General features: G+C 36.2%; 1 protein-coding gene across 6 annotated transcripts in view; it reads right to left on the bottom strand.

The window, feature by feature from the left end:
- LOC141438308 (myosin-IIIb-like) overlaps positions 1-22,629 on the bottom strand; it is a 29,541-nt gene that overhangs the window by 4,064 nt on the left and 2,848 nt on the right. Inside the window, exons 1-21 of one of the 6 annotated variants that reach the window (XM_074102134.1) lie at positions 21,251-21,557; positions 14,550-14,740; positions 12,456-12,611; positions 12,064-12,345; positions 11,685-11,987; positions 9,985-10,266; positions 9,710-9,898; positions 9,395-9,597; positions 9,090-9,270; positions 8,790-8,940; positions 8,118-8,328; positions 7,703-7,998; positions 7,314-7,606; positions 6,954-7,231; positions 6,327-6,492; positions 6,020-6,239; positions 3,898-4,038; positions 3,666-3,814; positions 1,413-1,591; positions 505-588; positions 247-363 (exon numbers count right to left, since the gene is read on the bottom strand). In XM_074102134.1, coding sequence (XP_073958235.1) covers positions 247-363; positions 505-588; positions 1,413-1,591; positions 3,666-3,814; positions 3,898-4,038; positions 6,020-6,239; positions 6,327-6,492; positions 6,954-7,231; positions 7,314-7,606; positions 7,703-7,998; positions 8,118-8,328; positions 8,790-8,940; positions 9,090-9,270; positions 9,395-9,597; positions 9,710-9,898; positions 9,985-10,266; positions 11,685-11,987; positions 12,064-12,345; positions 12,456-12,611; positions 14,550-14,714 — 4,046 coding nt within the window. In that variant the 5' untranslated portion in view covers positions 14,715-14,740; positions 21,251-21,557. Of the gene's footprint in view, positions 1-246; positions 364-504; positions 589-1,412; positions 1,592-3,665; positions 3,815-3,897; positions 4,039-6,019; positions 6,240-6,326; positions 6,493-6,953; positions 7,232-7,313; positions 7,607-7,702; positions 7,999-8,117; positions 8,329-8,789; positions 8,941-9,089; positions 9,271-9,394; positions 9,598-9,709; positions 9,899-9,984; positions 10,267-11,684; positions 11,988-12,063; positions 12,346-12,455; positions 12,612-14,549; positions 14,741-21,250; positions 21,558-22,629 lie in introns of those variants that run through there. The other 5 variants (XM_074102136.1, XM_074102138.1, XM_074102137.1 and 2 more) reach the window with 5 other exon arrangements.

Below are 22,629 nucleotides of genomic sequence, written 5' to 3'. Positions count from 1 at the left end.
ATTATGAATGTCATATGATAAGTTCCTATACGAGTATCTCGCATTACTTACCCTCATGAATTATCTGATCAACTTTTAATTAATGAATATGAAAACTAATTTCTACTCCATTTTCTGATTTATTAGTCGATATCTCATATCATACCCATTTTTCCTGATTATCCGCAAGGTTGAGCATGAGATAGATTCAAAGTAATTAATATCAGTCACGGCCAGAAATTTGTCATGTCATTATCTCTTTCGTACCTGACTAGTCCGCCGCACTGTCGGCTGCACGGCAAGTTCTGCCAATTCTGGCTGGCGACATGACGCCTATGCTCAGCGCAGTCCTGGTCATATTGTTGCTGGCTGTTTTGTTGGTGCCTGAAAGACGATAAATACTCAGTTTTCAACTGGCACTACTATTTCTGATCTAAACAACCAACATCTTCTGAGTAGTACTAGTTAATAACTAATAACTAAAGTAACTATTCACGCCACAATACAAAAGGACTACTGACGAACCTTGTGGGTATGATCTCAAACTCTTTATTAATCAATGGTTCATCCCAAGGCCTTGCTGGGCATTCGAGAAATTCAGGCGACGGACTGATCCGAGAGAAAGCATGAGTGAAAATAAGGGTACGATTATTGGAAATCGGTTATTCGTTATATTTAGTTCATACAATATCTATACCATGTAATCAAAGATGAATTCATACTATAAAAGTACAAATAAAATACATTTACCTGGAATTAAAGTTATTCAAACGCAGCAGAGTTATTTTGGTTAGTGACTAGCCAGCACATTAAAATATATCGTAAAAATAGTAGTCAAAATACCACAAACGGGACTTATCACGCTATTATTGCACAAGTAATATTTACCTCGACGTTTCAGCAACGTTACAGTTGCCGTGGTCACGAGTAGACCCATGAGTGAGAATCACGAAAGTTTAAGACGTTGTAAAAATAGTAGCTGATTCATTTTTATAGGCACTTATAAATATATCGAAAATACAAACTGAGACATGGATGCACAGAAAAACCAGAAAAAGAGACCAGAAATAAGCAACCTGAGATATGTATGCATAGGAAACATTCGTGTCTAGATTCCTGTCCAGCAGTGGTATAGGGGTTATAGCACGCAGCACGGAAAGCTGAGGACCTGGGTTCGATTCCCAGTTCTGGTCTCTTTTTCTGGTTTTTCTGTGCATCCATGTCTCAGTTTGTATTTTCGATATGGTTTCACGGGATACCCGTAAAAGTAACAAATTTGGAGTTGAAAAAAAAATTAAAAAAGACTCCAAAAAACCAATCATACTTATAAATATTTTTAAATTCTCTTTAATAATTTCTTAACTGTATCCAATTTATATCTGTTTGTCACAATACGTATCATAAGTGACTGAGAGCAAATACGCTTGTGTTACCTCGACAGCCGGCTAGCATCTCTCTCGAGTTGGGAGGGCTGTCCTCTGATGATTGCCGGCACAAGAGTAAATCCAGGTGGAGAGCGATATTCATCAGGTGGGCGTTGCACCTGCTGAAGTCTAATTCCCGGCTTGTTGCGACGCATGTTCTTGTGTACTTCTTGGTTCTTGTCATGAACCTATAAATGTGAAAATATTTTTTCATCTCTCCTGTTTGGAAAGTTTAATTTTCATGGATAGATAGCCGGGTGGAAATAGTTATTTGTGCAACAAGAGAGCAAAGTTGTTTTTTGTTGCGAGTGTTGATTTTGAATCCCGAGTAAGCAAAGGATTCTATAATTGAATCACGAGCGTTAGCGAGTGATTCTAGGTTAGAATCCTGAGATCAGCAAGGGATTGAAATACACGAGATGCGAAAAAACTTTGGTCTCGTGTGACACATACAATTTTTCACCTCAGCAGCGAGAACATAATTTAAATGTAACATAAGAATAAAACCACATATACCTACCTATTTACAAAACAAACACATTTTTTTTAAATAGAATCCGATTATTATCAAATATAATAATTACATTTAAAACCATAAAAAGAGTCCAGTAGCTACAATACAAATCGCATACTCATAACATGCAATCTTAACTTCTTGTACTAATGTCTCACTTATTTTTTAATACTGCAAAAAGCCTCATCTCGGGGTAATTGAAAAGGTTAAACAATTAAACCTTTAAATATGATTTTTATTAAGATTTCTATTACATAAACATAAATAGATTTGTTAAAAAATCATTCAATTTAACAAATAATAATTATACTGTAGAGGCAGTATACGGAATTCTAATAAAAAAAAACAGGAGAATCGGCTTTCGTGCAACGAGGTTGCATACTTTATTAAAAGATCGGGAAAATTTAAATTTTGGAAATATTTCGATATATTTTTAATACCAAAAATTTAATTTAAGTTTGTAATCGACAAATTTGATCCTATCTCTTGCTTTTTTCGAGTTGAAGTGAAATGACAGATCAAAGTAAAGTTCAAATATTTGGAATTCAGTGAGTAGACCCAACACTGTACTCAGCATTTAAAAAAAATAATTAAAAAGTTACTTTGTCTCACGGAGTGAGCAAAATGCGATTTTGCTCACTGATTTCTCATAGCAAAACCTGCCTGTTTGAGGTGCTGAGGTGAAAATTGCATTTTCATCTCTGGGGTGGAAAGTATATTTTTTTTTAATTTTTATTGGTTTGCTTCATCTTTCATAATGCGAACTGCTACGGAATGGAATTCGCTCCCGTCGTCTGTATTTCCGGATAAACAAAATCTAGGGTTCTTCAAGGCTAGAGTGAATAGGCTGTTACTGAACCAGTGAGATACACCTTTGGTCTCATTTGCACTTAACATCAGGTGAGATGTGTGAAAAAAAAAACGATTAGCCACGGAGTCGAAAATAATTGAGTTACGTCATATTATAATAAAGACTTTTCATATATCTGAACTCAGCTATATGTACATTAAACGACCTGTTTATTACGATATATAAGTTCTCATTAAAAAAAATTACAGTTGATCTACTTTTTTCGCAATTACAGAAAATCAACATTAAAAATTATTCCTCTATTCTGCTGGTTGCCATAATGCCATGATACTATGACACTTTTTTTCACGTTACGACATGGCTATCTAGATGCACGTCGTGACCAAGGAGCATATACCTACAACACTGGAGGTTGAACGCCGAACATCCGTTTGAAATTTTAACTGATTTTTCTTAATATACCTCTTTTATAAAAATAATGTGCGTGTAGTATTTTACTTTCCTCGCAGTCGAAATTAAAAGTAGAATGTCTAACTCGAGTGAAATTACCCATTTCCCCTCGAACTATTGGCGCTCTCACTTCATTCGAGTGCCAGAAATAACGCGGGTGAAATGGGTCACTTTCCACCCTTGGTTATCAATCTACTAATGGTATCATGTACCATTAGTAAATTATGTAAGTACAGTTAACTGTAAAAATGGCTGAGTGGTGGTGCATAATATAAAAGGAACTTAACAGGGGGTATAGAAACAGGCGTTTAATATATAACTTAATTTAATATAAACTGACTCGTATAGACCTGTTGCAAGAAAGAACTAATCCTCCTTAAAGACTTAACTAATAAATTTAACCATCACCAGAAGTCTATTGCTGCGACGTTTCCTTTTTTTAACACACTCACCGATGGATTAAACCTAGTCGTAACAAAAAACACACCTGATCTGAAAATGACAGCAGTTGGTTAGCACGCTCTTGGACTGAATATTGTTGCATGATCTGTTGCGGAGTGGGCGGCGCCGGGTGTTGCGGCGGTGGTGGAGCCCGACCCTTGGCCCATTTACGCCGCGCCGTATAACCGCGGTAATCTATAAATATAAAATTAAAAGTATACATTAATACACTACAACCCGCATGATATTTCATATTTAAAAGGCTGTTTTCATCTTACGACTCTGGATAACAACGGCGGCTTTATTCGAATCAATGTTTTCCTTATTACTTCCCGACTTATCGTTATTGTCGCTGCCAGTTGAAGTCATTTTGCGCAATATCTTCGCTTTCATCATGGCTTTGTTATTATTTAATACATCTGAAATGAAGCAAATCACGAATAGTTTTATTGTGTAAGTTTAAACAATATTTATTTACTTAAAACTAGCGTAATGTTCGCCCATTACTTCTATTTTTAACCCCCTTCAAATTATCCGTCATTTATGAACCGATTTGTTTTTTTTTCTTTCGTCTAGGAATGCTTTCTCAATTTGGTCCCATATAAGCACTAAATTAGGATCCCACGATTGGATCCTAAGGACATCGAGGGAACTCTTCAAATATTGTAGGGACACCTATGGTAATTTCGATATATTTAGTAGTAACTCGTGCATTTGCTCTTGAAAATCATCATTTGGTGAAGTGGAACTGATGATGAAGAGCACATTGACCAAAAGAGTGACTACTCAGTAAACTACTTCGCGGTATGAATTTCAAATACTTTAACAGAGTTGCTTGCTAAGCAATAGGGAATGGGTGAAAATTTTAGAAACGCTTGAAACTTTTTTTATCGATAGGAATAACCTTTCTAATTAATAGAAAAAATATCAGATTTTTAAATAGCATCAATTATTCAATTAATTAAAAAAAAAAGTTTTCTTTACCGCCAAATTACGACAGTCCGGTCCGTTACGGGTTGTTCCATAGTCCAGAATAAAAAACATTAAAAAATATTTTATGTGTCTTTGACTCGATTGTTTTGACAGGTGACACTCTTTACCGGCTCGAATAATACCGACCCTGTTTTTCATCTACACACCCCATAGAAGATCATGCCAGTTTCTATGGGTGAGTAGGTACATGAAAAACAGGCTCGGTATTTCCATGTCATGTATTATTCGACCCGGTAAAGCGTGTCACCCGTCAAAACAATCAAGTCAAAGACACATAAATTCTTTTTAATGTTTTTTATTCTGGACTGTCGTAATTTGGCGGCAAAGAAAAAACTTTAATTTTTTAAAATTAATTGATGCTACTTAAAAATCTGATATTTTTTTTTCTTTTAATTAGAAAGGTTATTCGGTCCTATTGAATATTGATATAAAGAGTTTCGAGCGTTTCAAAATTTTTCATCCATTCCCCTTTATGCTCATCGTAATGCACATGGTGGAATTGAACGGGTAATGAAGCACCAGGACACCTCAATAATGAACGTCTCTGCATCGGAAAAAGCAATTTTTCGTAAAAGGTGACGATGAAGAAAGGGGTTTCGAAAGGTGATGAGAGTGATTTACACTAAAAAGCGTGAAAAATATAACAAAAAATTGAACCGACTGGAAAAATACCATGAAAATAATTTTCTACCAGTCTGAAGTCGGTGCCACAGCACGAGCCTGCAGGAGTGATTGAAGTATAAATAGTATCGAGTCTGCGAATAAATATTTATTCGTAATATCGAGTTGAGGTAAACAACTATAGGCCAGGTCCACTCCTGCTGGCTCGGGCTGAAGCACCTACTCTACTTCAGACTGGTAGAAAATTATTTTCATGGTTTTTTTTTGTAGTCGGTTAAATGTTTTGTTATAAAATTTTAATGTTAAGTGGACTTTCAGAATTTACGAAACTCCTCATATCTTGGTATTATACGGATTTATATTAGGTTTCTGTACAATATCTATATACAAAACAAAGTCGTGTTGTTACACCATTTACGTAACTCGAAAACAGCTGGAATATTTTTTATGATTTTTGTGTTTGGATCTGTCGTCGTCAGGAATAGGATAATAAGTAGTATTAAAAACATTGGAAAATTGACGAAAAAATAAAATAAGTTAAAGAAAAAATAATTATTTTATATTTGCCTACAAAAAACCTTGACTTAAAATAATTGATATGGCAAAACAACGTTAACGTTAGTCAACGTTAGTTGATGGATTGGAAACGCAATTGGACCCGCTAAATGGCACTGTTGTTGGTATGTTATCATAATTTTAATGTAGTGTTTTTCAGGCAGGACGACGTCTGCCGGGTCCGCTAGTTAGTAATATTTTTGGCAGTCTTTACTTTCAAAAAATACGCACCACCAGCTTTGTGTTTTCTATTATCCTGCTCCATCTGTTCCCGTTGGAATTCTCTAGCTAGTTGTCTTTGCCGCTCCTGAAGCCTCTTTCTCGTGAGCCACCCTCTCACGTGCTTCTGTAATGTGAGCACTGATATCGCCATCTGAGCTTTCAGCCGCAGGAAATAACGACGAGCTATCCAGCCACGTGCACATGCTTGAAGTAATACTACTTTCCGAATCTAGAAAAAACACGACAACCTTAGTCTACAGAAACTACAGGAGAGTAAACATACACTACACTGCACTAAATAAGGAAATATAAATACCTGCTCTTCATAGATTCGGGCGAGTACCTCGACATGATAATACTTTAGGAAGACTTTTGATTTCCCAAGCGCCCAACCATCCATTTTTAGCCTTAAGAGCAAAAGGCGACATGTATCACGGCTAGGCTTTACTTCTTCGTCGTAGCTGAAGGCTAAGAAACTGTATCTGTAACAAAAGACATATCTTTTTAGATGAATGTTGAATTGTTGTCGGTGTTGTTCTTTTCGTATTGTGTATTGTTAAGTTTAGTTAATTTATAGTAAATTCATATAAGATGAAGCCTGTCTGTCAGTGATAAAAAATGTTATCAATTGGCTTTTTGATGCTATCAATAAGGGCTGCATAAGAGCTGCTATTTCTAGTGTCGTAATGATAATCGTAAAACGACATCCTCACTTACTTTATAACTAATTTTCGGTAATATCGTAAATGACTCTTTAGTTTCGAACATGGACCTTTCGTAAAGTATCTGAATCACAATGCGTTTATGTTTTAAGTCTACGTAAAATAAAAGTGTTATTGAGATAGCAATCAAACTTCTATAAAAGTTACTTTACGCTCTTCAAATATATTGTTGTATAAGCTGTTGGTTCTCCTTTAATAAATAAATAAATGAAGTACGTTACCTTTTCAAAAAATCTTCAAACGTTAAACGATGAGAGAATCCGTTTTGTCTTATTCTTATAGTTTCTAAAACACCCGTATATCTGAGCTGCTTTAAGATTTTTGCAGAATCGAAATGTTTGGCAGATCGTGTATCGTTAGGTTTTAGGCATCTTACGAACTGTGGTGAGCCGCTGACCATTTTTTGGAGCAACTCCATCAAAGAATAGCGAAAATATGTGGACACAGTTTGCTGAGCACGAGATTGGGATGCAAGACCGCGGCTGTTGAAACGTTCCTGCTAAAAAAATAATTTATTATTGGCATTGCAAAACTAGTAAATGTTAGGAAAAATAATAATGAAAATTGATAAAAATATTTACACGAGTGTCCCCAGATATAGGACTGTCTAAACTCCTTGTATCCATATCACCTTGTAATGGAGAATATAAATTGCCGGTTTTGGTGATGGGGCATTGGAACAAGAATCTTATAATGTCGTATTGACTTTGGCGCATCAGCTGAACCACCTCGGGAGGCAAGAAGTTGCGATTCTTCTCCAGAAACCCATCAGCTTGATAAACAACGCGTCCAGCAAAGTGATGAATGGCAAAGCAAATGGCGTCTGATTTTGGTCGGACGTAGTACTTGCTTTTTATATTGTTATGGAATTTTTCTGAAACCAAATGTATGTATTTAGAAATTGAACTCTTAAGATTCATGATTTAGAATGTTTTAGAAATTAATTACAAAAAATATCATTAGTGATTACCAATTAGACTCCTGTCCGTTGACCTTGGGAAGCGACTTTCTTCATCAAGCAGCGCTAACAAGCCCATAGGTCTTGATAGGAGCATATCTAGCACGGGTCGATTATCAGAAAATTCAACAAGGTCCACTGGTACTCCTTCAGCCATATACTCTTGCTGTTCCCATGTGAAGATATGCTGATTGAAGTAATACTGTATTTGTTCATTAGCAATGTTTATACAGAGTTGCTCGAAAGAGTTTCTATTAAAGTTTTCGAATCCAAATATGTCGAGTATTCCAATGGATAATTGTTCGGTGCTAAAAAAAGATCAATGATAGTTTGAGTAGGTATTATGTGGATTTATCATCGGATTGGTAGGAAGGAATAGGCATTTTGTATTAGTAAAAATCGGGGTGTTAGTAAAAAGTGTAAATACCCATACGGTCTATTCTGACAGAGTAGAGCATTTATCCTCTCGACTATTCTGTCGAAGGCCCGAGCGTACAGGCCACGGGCGGTGGCGTCCCGTGCTACAGCCGCCTCGACGGGCGAACAATGCCGTGCAATAGTTTCCCCTCTCGCTACCACGCTACTGCTGGTAAGGCATTCTCGAAGATCCACTGTTTCTACCCCTAAGAGGCAGGAAGCTGAAAATAATTTACAAGAAAATTAGTAAGAGAGTGTCAACTACGAACGACACTCAACACTTCCGAGTACATGTCTAAGAAAGGCAAAAAAATATGGTTCCTAGTTAGGCAAGACGCAACCCTTCAATTGAGAATTCCAAATTAGACATTTCCCCACAAACATCTTCACTAATCTACAGTTCTGAGAGGTAATACGGCCAGTGCCCTAAGGTTAATGTCTGTGGCAAAAAATCTCAACGTCGTCTTTACTTCGTAGTTTTAGTTTAGTTTATAATTAAGTTTTAGTCTATAATTGTAATTCATAATATTTTTATTGCAAATAGCAAGTTAAGTTTTAATAATAGTAGTATATGTTAGTGAAGTAAATTACTTAGACAAGAAGTACAAAAAGTTGTTTTAATCTTATGTGACAACTATTTTATTCCTTTCATTTAATGACATAACAATATTGCTCAAATTACCTCTATGTAATGGTGCTGTATCAATTATAGTAGCTTTGTTATCGGTGTTATCATCCCCAGCGGTCTCCCCAAATTCTATATCGCCAAGGTGAAGAATTGCTGATAGCATTTTATAGATGATTTGTACCTCCTCATCTTGGAATCCGACCACCTGTAGTAAACATATTTATTAGTTTTATACATAAAGCTACTTTCTCACGCTTTTATCGCATTTATCTGAATAAACGTGATATAATATTCCTATCTAGATAGGTATTATTACAGATAAAGCGATGCTAATATCATGAGTTTACTGTTTACCTTAAAAGCTTGGTTTAACTGTCGCCAACGATGAACGTTATGCTCTCTATGAGCAACAGAAAGTGGTTGTAAATACCTATGCCTGGATTTCAATTGTTCATCCAAGTAAAATTTTCTCCATCTTCCCTCACTTTCTAAACCGTCATATAGATAGTAAAATACGTGAAAATTACTTTCACCTCTGCAAAGAAACTGTCCAGTTAATATAAAACATATTATACCTTTTCCAAAAACTCAAAGCATGTTTCAACTACAAGGAATTCTTGTTTTATCAATATGATAGCGATATGTATAGTCGCACTCACAGCGCTTGGTGAACAACCCTTGATTGTTCTAAAAGATAAACTGAAATCCGCGCTCCAGACATCCGGCCGACTCTCATGAGCGACAAATCCAAATATTTGCCGAACCGCGAACTGTTGGCGTTAATGCCTGTTCGTGCGTTCCCAAACGCCTCCATGATCGGGTTTACTTGAAGAATCTTATCCTCTACGTTCCCACTCTGTGTCTGAAATTTGAATAACAAACTATTTGAAACAATGTAAACGAATTCAAAGAATATGATTCCTGAAAAAATCTTTCGCGTTTCTTCCAGGAGCGATCGTTTACATAAAATTTACCTTTGAGAGGAAAACTAGCTGTTTCAGCAAAAGGTTAGCGGATTCCGTCTTGCCAGCTCCACTTTCACCAGATATGACTATGGCTTGATGCTGTTTTTGATGCATCAAAGCTTGATGTGCAGCGTCAGCTACCGCATAAATATGTGGAGGGTTATCCGAACGGCAGCGACCTTGATAAATTTGTTGACTCTGAAATAGACAAGGCCGAATCAAAAAGTTAACAAATTACTATTGCACTTAAGCCTTCCTTATTATTTTTTTATATTGTTGCTTACCTTGGTCGTGTATATACCTATATCGGTGAAAGGATTAACTGCTACTAATATATCTCCAATGTATGTATAAATTTGATTCTGATTGTATCTTTTCTGAAGTTGTTCTACTATGGCATCTTCGGTGAGCACTTCTAATGTTGCTAAATCATCGGTATACATTTTTTCAGGTCGTGCTTTCCGATGCGACTTTAGTTTGCCACGTTTAGTTGTGACATCTGGCGCTCGGCAGCTCCGACCTTCAAGCCGTTGGCGTTTTATTTCTGTTTGGAGCTCCTTACGAATCTGTGGGGAGTAATAGTAGATTGTTGCACCAAGCAGAAAGTTATTTATTATTGCACCGAGTGCCGATTTGGAGCCCGAGCGTGAGCGAGGGCTTTAAAAAGCACGAGGGCAATATAAATTACTTAATGCGAGGTGCATAATCTGCTTTTCTTTCAACTATTACAGGAATAGTAGTCGAAAAAAAAAACTCATGCGAAACAATAGGGATGTTGACACCACCAATCAACTGACGTACTTTTCATGAGCTGTCAAAAAACAATTCTCCCATAGAGTTTCAGTGGCAATAGCGACTTATGACGACTAACTATTTATTTGTTTTAAAGCAACAAAAAAAATATTTTACATTAAATCGAAAATTAATCTGGTTTTCAGGGCTAAAATAAAGCGTTTTTTTACTGGAGTCGTGCCTTCGAATTTTTTTTTAATGGCGTCAACATCCCTATTAATAGGAAAGAAATGTCACTAGCACTCGATGATTCCATTTTTGTAAGTTTACATTCTCAAAAAATATCCACGGAAAATTCGCAAGGTTCCCGCCAATTCGTTTTTTTTTTTAATTTCTTACTTTTATTGGCAGAGTTTGTAGCAGATATTTTTACCTGCGATCTGAAAAATGTCAGATGGGTGCCAGGTTGGCCAACCAAACACACATTTTTTTTAAAATACGGCTAACTACTTACTATTTTTGATAGGATTGGTAGCAAAAATTTTTTGTACGCAATCTGTCAAATTTCATAAGACCGTCAGGTTGACCAACCTTACACTAGATTTTTTTTACACTATGCAGGCTAATTTTATAGCAAAAATACTTGTGTTACCTCTTTGGTGGTGCAATTAAAAAAAATATAAAACAATGCAATAAGGATTTTCATATATTTTTTCTGCTCTAGAGCAGAAAAGTCTCGCTTTGTGCTGGGTATTTAGTGCGGTTATGATGAAATTAAAGCATAGTTGGAAGAAAAATATTTTTTCACACCTCTACTTCAGAAAAATAACTTTTCCTCCCTGACGAGAGGGAGCAAAGTGCAACTTTTCTGTTCAAGGCTTTCATAAGTGTTTTATTGCAAATACCATTTTTTGAAGTTGATAATTGTAAAGCCACGCCATTTTCTATGCTGGTTGTTGTTTAATAATACTTATTCAGTTTTTTTTTTTTCAAGTTTCTTAATCCTCGTTGTGAAAAGTTCTATGAGCCACTCGGGAGAAAAAATATTTTCATCTTGGGCGTTAACACTTGAATCCCTCATTACGCTCAGGATTCTATTGTATAATCCTTCGCTACATTCTGGATTCAATGTACGCCCTCGCCGTAAATACAACATTTTGCTCCCTAGTGACACAAATAACTATTACATTATTAGTATAAACTCTTTGCAATATTTATAGTTCATAACTGAAGTGATGAAATACTTAAATACCTTTTCTTCCAAGCTACTAACAGCTAGTAAAAGGGGATGTTCCAAAAGTTCTCTTGCAAATGGCCTCTGATTCATATCTTTGACTAAGCACTCCGCAATAAAGTCTGCTAACTGTGATGAAAATAGTTCTGGATGAGCTAAAGTAGGAGGTGGATTCCGCGGTATTTGGAATAGAGCCCGCATGGGATGCAATCCTGATAATGGAGGTTCACCTTCTGCTAATTCTATAGCTGTAATTCCAACTGACCATACGTCACATCTGCAATCGTATGATTGATCTAATTGCTGCTCACATGCTATAACCTGAAATTTAATTGACGATAATCAAGAGCTCAATTTGTAACGGTGGGAAATTATAATTATTTTATTGAATTCTTACTTCCGGTGCCATCCAATACGGTGTGCCGACTGATGTATTCCTTCTTGCCGCGGTAGCAGCCAAATGGGACGAAACTCCGAAATCAACAAGTTTTACTTCACCGTTTTCAGTAAGTAGAATATTATGTCCCTTGACATCTCGGTGCATGCACCGATGTGCATGGAGGTGGGTTAGGGCTCGAACCGTTCCACGCAGTACATAGGCCAACTGGGGCTCGGTGAGACTGTTGCCGTGAGCGCGTATACCAGCGCAAAGATCTGTCACTGAACCTCCGGTACAGAGCTGGAATAAAACAAGAATGTTCTATACTAACGCTAATAAACTGAGCTAGATCGGGAGAACCTGATCGAGATTTATTTTTTGTTCAAAATAACTTAAATTGGTAAATTTACCTCCATGACGAACCAAATCTGATCATCATCGGAGCAAACGCCACGCTTAAGGAACAACCCGAAGAATTCTGGAATATTTGGGTGACTTGATAGATCCCGAAACACGAGAAATTCTTCTTCGATCTCTTCTATATTTTCGGTGATGTTTTCCAAAATCTGAAATTAAAGTTAGGAAAATATTAGCCTAAAAAATTCTCTATGGTATATTTTCAGGGTTCCGTACTCGAAGGGTCTTGAAGGGAAAAATCTTGCACAGCTATTTATAGAGACAACCGTTTAAAGCGTATATTGTTTTCACATACCAAAAATATGTGCGTAGCCCTGGGTGCGCGATTCCGACTTGCTCTTGGCTTTTTGCCATTGTGATATATCAGTCCTATTCGTTTATGGCAATTGTTTTTAGAAAGTTATAATTTTTGCATCTGTGTTATTTGGACACACAAACTGCTCTCGTTAAGCGAACCATGACCCCAAATTATGTTTTTAAAAACATATTTACCCTGTGATAGTTCTTAACCCGCCTATATCTACTTATCCAAATTAACAATCAAAGCATCATCATATTTTACACGCTTCTCTGCACCGGATCTTAATTCGCAGTGGCGATCGAATAACGGACTTGTGTGGTCGGCCTTACGTAACGTGTTTTATGTCCCGAACATTGACACTAAGTAGTGTAGAACGAGAGGCTCAAAGTTATGTATTGTTTGGCGGCCTTGACACGGATACGAAGTTTTGAGATAACATCTACGCAATCAATTACAGGCGGCATGTTAACAATGGCCAACATAAAATGTGTGCTTGTTAGAGTATGGGTGAGGTTTCATATGGAGGCCATATGTGCCTAAGGAGAGACGGTTTCTTTTGAAAAGCAAATTTATGGTATCCCGTTAATTAGTTTACTTTAAGGCAGAGGTTTTCACTCAGTGTGCCGCGTATATTTTCAGGTGTGCCGCGATCGTCGCGAAGTGTATGCGATTCGTACGTACAAAAGGTGTCAAAGAGACCCAATTAATAAGCCTCCGCTGTCCGTTATTATACATATTATGGGTATACTGTACGGAACCCTTTAGGTACTCTACGCGCCAGTCCGACTCGCACTTGACTATTTTTTACTGGTGTGTCGTGAAACTTTCATGAACGAAAAGTGTGCCGTTAAAACCAAAAGGTTGAAAACGCCTGCTTTAAGGCAATAACCTTCATAACATATTATTATAGATACAGATAGGTAAACCAGATACTTTCGTATTCATATTTACGAGTATTTGTAAACTGTAACATACAGAAACATTGGTAAATTCTGTCAAACTACATATTTTCACCGTCTATATAATGCTTGCGTGTACACCAGGTCAAGTTCGATGGAATAATATTAACTCAACAATCTCATTAGCATTTATCACATAAACTTTTAAACGATGTATTTCAATGGGAAGAATCGTTTTATTTCTTCGACCTTCGTTTATTTTCGTCATGCCATTAGTTATAACGGAAAATTAGTGTGTTGCGAAATATTTTAGGACCAATTAATTATGGAGGGAACGAAATACATCGGCAATTTTATTTTTAATGCCGTAGTCAAAGCGTTCTGTTGGAGCGCTATTAATTTCAATGCTGTTTATTAAATAACGATGATTTCGATCAAATCGTAATAATAAGAATGGAGCAATAAATACGAGTATTTGGTAATAGGCACAAGTTGAGTTTTCGTTCAAATTGAGAGTTCTCTTTTGTTTTGAAAATGTGGACTGGATAGCCGGTGTTTTTTGTTCTCTTTATTCTATTGGAATAAGATTAATCTACGGATGATTACACGAACTCGATTGCCACTTGAGCAATTAATATTTACAAATCCTTGAGCTATAATTTAATTTTATCTGCTTTTCGTTCAGAGGTTAATTCATGACAGTCATGAACGGTCATGGCCAACCAAATTACTATTAATAAAATCTTATCACGTTATTAAAAAATCCCTAATGGTTGTAATAATTGTATTTTTTGTCTTTTTTTTTGTATATTATGTATAATTGAATTTTACAGCACATTGGTATATCTGTAATGCTGTATTTTTTTATTGACAAATAAATAAATTACCTTGACGGCGACTCGCCTCCCACTTTTCTTGTCTCGGGCACAGTACACCTCCCCGTACGTGCCCTCCCCTATGAGCTCTTGCAGCGTGAAGCGGTCGCGCGGATCGGCCGCGCGGTCCAGCTCCACGTGCTGCGAGAGCCCGCGGTACGCCATGTCACTACGCATCTTCGGGTCTCACTCGAACATTCTCACTGGAATTGTTAAATATAATTCGATTAATTATCAAAAACCGGCCAAGTGCGAATCGGACTCGCGCACGAAGGGCTCCGTACCATTATTTATACAACATTAGACGGTAGCAAAAAATGACAAAAAAACAAGTATGGTGTATAGGAGCCCCCCCTTAAATATTGATTTTATTTTAATTTAACTATTTATTTTTAAAGTGATTATACAATTAAATGTTCTGTGAATATTTCAAGCGTCTACCTGTTGCCGTTATTAATATTGAGAAAAAAACGGCAAAAAAAAACACGTTTGTTGTATGGGAGCCCCCTTAAATATTTATTTTATTCTGTTTTTAGTAAGTATTTGTTGTTATAGCGGCCACAGTAATACATAATCTGTGAAAATCTCAAGTTTTGTATTGTATTGTAAAACGGCTCAAGAGATATAGAGCCCTGTGACAGACGGACGGACAGACAGACAGACAGACAGAGACAGACAAACAGCGGAGTCTCTGTAATAGGGTTCCGTTGGCACCCTTTGGGTATGGAACGCTAAAAATATATAGGTATAAAGGAGGCGAAGCGAGATTTCGGGGCATCAACAAATAGTGGCATTGCTAGTTACTTAGCAGGTCAGTGTTATGCTACATGTGTGTGAGCTGATAAATGTGCCTAATTACAGTTAAATTATTACCTGATACATCCGCCTCCAAGTTTAGGCATCAGAACTTAACAGAGTTACTTCACATTTATTCAGTTAAGTTGTGTTTAGATTTGGATTTTATTTGTATCATATATTATGAGTAATTAGGTACTTATCTTGTTGTATTCCAATCAATTTCATTATTCATTCAATATTATGTACATAGTATAATACTGAATTAAAGAAAGAGGTTGCAATGCATTGTACATAGATATGTGTACTAATTCACGCAGTAACCCTGAGAATGATTGAACAGACTTAGCTAACGACATCAAACAATGTATACATAAAATAGGTGCATTAATTAACTATCGCAATGCACTTGCTCGGGGTAAAAAATAGTGTAACTGGCACATGAATCCGCACAAACGTCCGGTAGAAACGGGGCTGTTCGGTTTACAGTATAAATATCGATTAAGCAAAATCATTATTTTTGCATCCTTATTTTTGAATACTTATTATAAGAAAGTGCAAAAAAACAAAATCTTCGACCGCAACAGAACAAACACAAGCGTAAAAAGTAACGTTTATATTTGTCATAAAATCGAAATTCCAAAACCGTTATGGTGACTTTGGCCGTGCAAACCAATTTTGTGAAATAAAAAAATACTTTTTGTGGGGTTAAATTATCATATCAAAAGTACCTGGTAGAAAGTACGTGTATAAGCAAATAACAAGTATTAATCTGTTTCTACGGCGATCATTAAAGAAGTATATATTTTGTCCGATGCATTTTTTTTATCATTTACTCTTAGTACAAGTTTTCAAAGTACGGGCTATTAGTAGTTACTCAAGACAATAAAACTTGTATCATGGTTTAGAATGACATTGAGAGATACATGCGAAAGGTTGCCCAAAGTATTTTTATTCGCCTGCCGTAGAAACAGAGTATAGTAGGTATCCACACAGGAAAAAGTCCCTAAGAGGCACAGTCAGTTGCCTAACTGTCAAACATGCAAACCAACCAAACTCGCTGCCAGTGCACTCGATATGGCGTTGTGCTCATTACCGGTATAAGGAAGCAATTGCATTATTTATAATAAAGCACGAACGTACAAAACATGCATGAAAATTCAAAGCCAATAACTATTATTTTATAACTTTGTCACTATAATTACATCTTGCATGTCGTATTAACATTTTAATTGTAAACGTAAGCAGTAAGTTTTCTTTGAATTTATTAGTTGTTACAAATTATCCTTCATTACTAGAGCTATAGTTTGCTTCATTTTATCCTATTATAAAATATAAAATTTCATCTCCATATATATAACAATTAAGTATTTTATTTATTTAGTCAAATTTAACTCTTTTGATTTTTGTTTGGTGATTACTTTGTTAGGGTTTAGTAGGCATAAGGGGAAGTCCGAAGAGAAACATTAAGAATATAATAGTGCACAAATACCGTTGCATGCCACTTTGTCAGAGTTGCACGCACTGGGTGTCGTAACTGTCAGTATAAAGTATATCTACCCTGTCACATACCGGATGACTCTTTTTAGAAATCGCGCGTGACTGTCGTTGTGGCTATGGTCAAAATATTATAACTACGAGTATCACTACATTCCTACAATTCATTCAAGTTCAAATAGTCAATCAAGTAAAATTGTAAGAATCCAAATAAATCTTAATCGCAAAGATAAAAACAGCTCAAGTTTAATTTACCGTTAAAGCGGATTTCTGTAAAAATATTTACAGCTAATTAAAATGTGTACTGACTACTGACTAAGTAAGCGAGTGCCAATTAAAATATGAGGATGAATATTTATTAGCTAAAGAGATAAATTGTTTCATCTCGGAAGTTTTGTACGATGAAAGAAACAGCAACGGCATCCAAAATAATCTTAAGTAAATAATTATATGCTGTTTAGCAAAACGAGCAGCTCATCAGCATTTAAATTTGTTAATGTTTAGACGACCAGATGGCCTAGTGGTTAGAGAACTTGACTTCGAAGCTTGAGGTCCCGGGTTCGATTCCCGTGTCGGGGCAGATATTTGTATGAAAAATAAGAATGTTTGTTCTCGGGTCTTGGGTGTTTAATATGTATTTAAATATGTATCTATCTATATAATTATATTTATCCGTTGCTTAGTACCCATAACACAAGCTTTGCTAAGCTTACTTTGGGACTAGGTCAATTGGTGTGAATTGTCCCGTGATATTTATTTATTAATGTTGGGATACTTATATAAAGATACGATCTGAAACGCCAAGTCCCATGAATTAAAGGAATTTATTATACTTTCGAAATTACTGACGATGTGAAAGAACGAGAGCAGGTAAACATTTAGTTTGGGTGCACTTAAGTAGTGCGAGTGTCGCAAAATATTGGTTACATTTGTGTCGCAATACACGTTCCTTTATTGACTTCTTTTACACAAGTGTCCAACGGTGTCAACCTTGTCTTGCGGCGTGGCTATGGCGTAACGAGACATGATATTTCAATTCTATACGAGTATGTACCTATAGGCCGGAAACAGATACATACTTACATTTTTGCGAAAACGTACTTACCAGTAGGAAGGTTTTTTTTTAATTACTTGCACAGAATCATCATTTAAATTATTTGTCGTAAGTACTCATAATTTACTCAAAAGTACCTGGGCGACCGAGCTTTGCTCGGACTTAAACTCGTTAGTAAGCGTTTTCCTAGAGATAAGACCAAGCTAGATCGATTTGTCATCCCCAAAAACCCCTACATACCAAAATTCACCGAACATGACTTCTATGTACCAGTATTGAGGTAGGCGTAAACAGCTGCGACTCAGTGTATACTAATGCAGCTACTTACGAACTTATTGTTCAAATAACCATGTTATTATGTTCAATAAAAATCTCTAATCGTTGAAGCCGTTTCCGAGATCACCGAAATATATTTACATATATACAAGAATTGCTCGTTTAAAAGTTTAGATGGAAACAAGGTATCCCAAAACTACTTTTTCCAAATATTTTCATGATAGGTAAAAACTTATATTGTTTCTAAGATGGTATAAATTTCCACTTAAGCTCGATCACGCACATTTGCAGTACCTACGCGCAATAAAGCAAAAACTGTCGAGTCGAGGTTGCAATGGCTGAGACGTTGAACCTGATCCGTCATAATACAGACGGTAGGTAATTAGCTCCCACAATGCATTATAATGAAGGCATTAAAATGTTTTCATGCAGAGAGGTTTTGCTCGTCGCGCGACTGACGGACGCGGCTGAAGCGACACTTTCACTATTTGTTATTGTCACGGAGACTGACCGCCGGTGGCTGGCGGCAAACCGTCCGATTCTCATGCATATTTGCTGTAATTATTTAAATTGTACTGATTGCATAGGAAAAAGAATTGTTGTGCCTACTGTAGGTGCTTCTGAAGAATAAGGAGCCGCGAACGTAACATACAGCATGTATTTCACAGAATGGACGAGTCTCATTACAGTCCATATTGTAAAAATAATTTCATGCATGACCCACTTAGACGCATATTATAGATACGTATGATTAGTACAGTGACTGCAGAAACTGCTCATACATACGATTAGACTGTTAATCGAAGTATGGGGAATATTCAATAACCTAACCTAACCTAAATTGACTGCGATGACTTGATGAGAAATAATTCCGGTTTCCGTATTTACGTTCCGTGCATAAAGAGCAGCATTATATCTATGTGACACGTAAACCTATTGTTTTTAGTTCCTGAATGTAAACAATAACATTTTATTCATACTCTTAATTTAATCTAGATCATTACCATTAATTAGCACTGCCAGAGTCTCCAATTATTTAGAGGAATTCAGTATAAGCTATTGAAAGATATTCAGGTCTGCGGGGGGCCTTGTTCACATAATTATGCATGCAAATGACATGTTCCCAAGTTCCGCGGTTGGTATAAGTACTTAGGTATTGTTTCATTGTTTTCACAATGAATTTCCCGTATTTATCTTGTACTTAAATATTTTGGTTACTGTATTTACTTGTTGTCTTATCGGACAAAAGGCTGATGCCAAGACACTTTGATAAAATTGAGACCTCAACTACTATGAGATAATGAGATAAATTGCGTCATTATCTACAACGATTTTGTGAACCCTATTCTAATTATTATGATAGGTGCTGAGCCTTCTTAACCGTGGTACAGTTGTGTAGTGCGGCCAGCCGGACTATGGAAAGTTTGTATTTTTCTATTGTTCGGTGGCGATACGACCAGACCAAGGTACAGTATACAGATGTACATGTACTATAATGTACAATCGACAAAACGGTATCGCTACCGGACAATCGAAAAAAAAAATGCCTGGCCAGACTACACAACCGTACCACGGTTAAGAGGGGAGTAGGTAACCCTACAATCAAGTGAAGAGATAATAGGAACCAGTAATTAGAAATGGTACAGTCGCGTAGGAAGCGTTAACTTTTCTAATTTATGAGGCTATAATATTTATTAGACCTTTCTGCTACACCGATACTTACATTTCAGAAAGTGCTATATACCAGTAATGATATCCATTTACTTGCGGCGAGATCAACATTAAGTCATTGTTGACTAGCAAGGCAAAACACGTTAAGATTCAGCGTATATCGTGATAGCGAATGCGAAAATATTACTCGTAAGCGAGATCTGCAATGACTCCACTACCGTGAACGGTATTTCCTTCTTTATGCTTTAAGTAATCAATTTAGACAATAATTTAGCGAAAGCGTCAGTAAAATAAATATTACGTGTGATTCGTTCTGATTTAAATGGATTGCGATTCTTTTTCTGGGAACATTTAAATTAATTCGTCTGTGTAAGCTTGGTTTAACCGTATAGGGGCTGACAATGGATTTAAGCGTGTTGGCACAATATGGCTGTCACGACGAAGCCTGTGATCTGCACAATGCAATCCTTTCATAGCATTAGAGTGCCTCCTAATGCTTCCCCACGGTCGCTGGATGGATTATCGCAGATGGCATGTAAGCATAGTAACGCGAACCCACAAAGGAACTCAAACCTGTAAAGTGCTGAGTGAAGTTCTTACTTGCGTTTATAATATTTTTCACTTGATTGAGCCTTCCTGATTTGGTTTGACAAGTTATTCAATACCTGTCCAGAGACCACTGTGGCGTAACTTCCTTGAGTGAAACATTCCGCACACCAGTCAAAATATAATGGACAGGGCCATATTTTACACATTTGTCATTGAAATACAAATAAAAGAATTTTAATTCCATCTTGTAGAAATTTGTAAAAAAATTCTGTAAATAATAATAATAATAAATAAATAAGAATTACAAGAAGTCTTATTTTTATTGTTATATCATTAATCAATCATCAGGCACCTTAAAACCAGTAGGTAATTACGACCATTACTATGGATAAGTACTAATAGTTACCGTGAACTATATTTATATTTACTTAGTTCAGAAGAGAGCGTTTCCAATCACATTGTTTCCACACTCCTTGTTAGTACAAGTGACAAAAAAGATTTCTTTTTGCGCTTAATAACTTCGGCGTGACTGCAGCGTAAAGAGGCAGAACACCGAGCGTGGTGTCTTCAAAATAACCGTGAAGCTCAAATTATTGTTACCGCCATCGCCATGGCGAGAAAGCAACACTTTCTATTCGCAATCAAGGGTAAATAATGGCTTTCAATTATCAATAACAATCGTGCAATAGCGGGATGGATTCATTGCATTTCCGCATATTTTTTTCTATTTTATTCGGATGCTTAATTAATACGTCAACTTAAGACATAAGGTACCTACGTATACAGAATAACAGCAAAACAGTTACCGATCCTCTATACAGTTATAGTTAACTTGTTTAATTGTGTTTGTTTATTTAACAAAAAAACTCACCAGCAATAGACCACTACCTCGCCTGACGATAAACCGAAAATGAAAAACCAAAAAATACCTATTGGTCTTTTAAGCAACACTGTATCAAAATACAAGAGTGAAATCAAATGTATCAATAAAATGGTAACTGTAAACGGTTTTAACTGAAGAGATCAATTTAAAGGATAAGTTTTCCTTTATACACCTGTTTGTCCTGTAATATGTTAATTTCATGTGTTTTACGCACAATACATTTATACAAACATGGTATAGCTTTCAGATTTGTTGCAATATGGCACAATAAGGTGTACACATTGATCGATCGACCGTTTACACACTAGTTTAGGCAAACAATGAGTTAATGATGCATGATTCCACATGCGCAGGCGCACCGGAGGTAGGTTCGGTGCATTATGATTCATGATTAAGCGCATTCCAATATCGGGTACGTAGGACAGTTAATTGGGTGACCGACCCAGTACACAAGAGCGACAATTTAGAAATTGTACTTTGTTCAAGAATTTACATAATACACACAGATGCATAATGTAAATTCTTGGAAAAATGTAAACAAGTAACCTTATGGTTTATTAGACAAATTATGGTTAAATAATGTAAAAGAATTAACCGAACTCAAAAATACTTTTACGCAGCATTTATTCGCGTGCCTTTATTTCGTCATAGAAAAATCCAAAAAGACTTCTTAGTGACATGACTGTAGTATGACAGTAAAATAACGGCAGCAGAAATATGTGGTAGCTAAATTTCGATAAAATTGTCTGTTAAGGAATAATTAATTTAGCTGTGAAGTATCTTTAAAATACGAAAAAGATAAGTAATATCTTTCTAAGGATTTCGTATTTTGTATATACGTAATATTCCAAGTTTAGGCTTACTCTTAAACTATTAATAATTCTCAAGAAAACTTAACCGTTATAGTTTTCCTGTAAGTTTGATATACTTACTACCATCCTGATTTTTTTCAAATGTTCCACCCACCGGTTTAGATTTTAGAAGAGGGGGGGGGGGGACGCTCGATTTTAATGAAAATTTGCACTTTAATGTTGAATATTTTGCAAACAAACAATTCAAAAAGATTAGTTTTCTTACACAGCAATATCAAACCTAAATCAAAATACATAACCGAATTTAATTCGAATCAAAACGATCCCTGACATGTGATACGAGGTTTTGCAGCACTGAAATGGATTCCTAATTACCTCAGAAACGCACGGGGACGGGAGTACTGGCGTGACCAATGTCACGAGCAAGGCTAATCCTTGGCCATCACCTTGGGAACACGTGCGCACTGATCTCACTTAATATTGTTAACGACAAATTAAATTAGAAAGTACACGTGCCCAAAAACTGTAGATAAGTGGGCATTACGTTAGCAACTA

The sequence above is a fragment of the Choristoneura fumiferana genome, chromosome 18 (assembly GCF_025370935.1).
Source record: "Choristoneura fumiferana chromosome 18, NRCan_CFum_1, whole genome shotgun sequence".
Taxonomy (NCBI): domain Eukaryota; kingdom Metazoa; phylum Arthropoda; class Insecta; order Lepidoptera; family Tortricidae; genus Choristoneura; species Choristoneura fumiferana.
The sequence above is the reverse complement of the archived record's forward strand: the minus strand, read 5'-3'. Positions and strand labels throughout refer to the sequence as shown.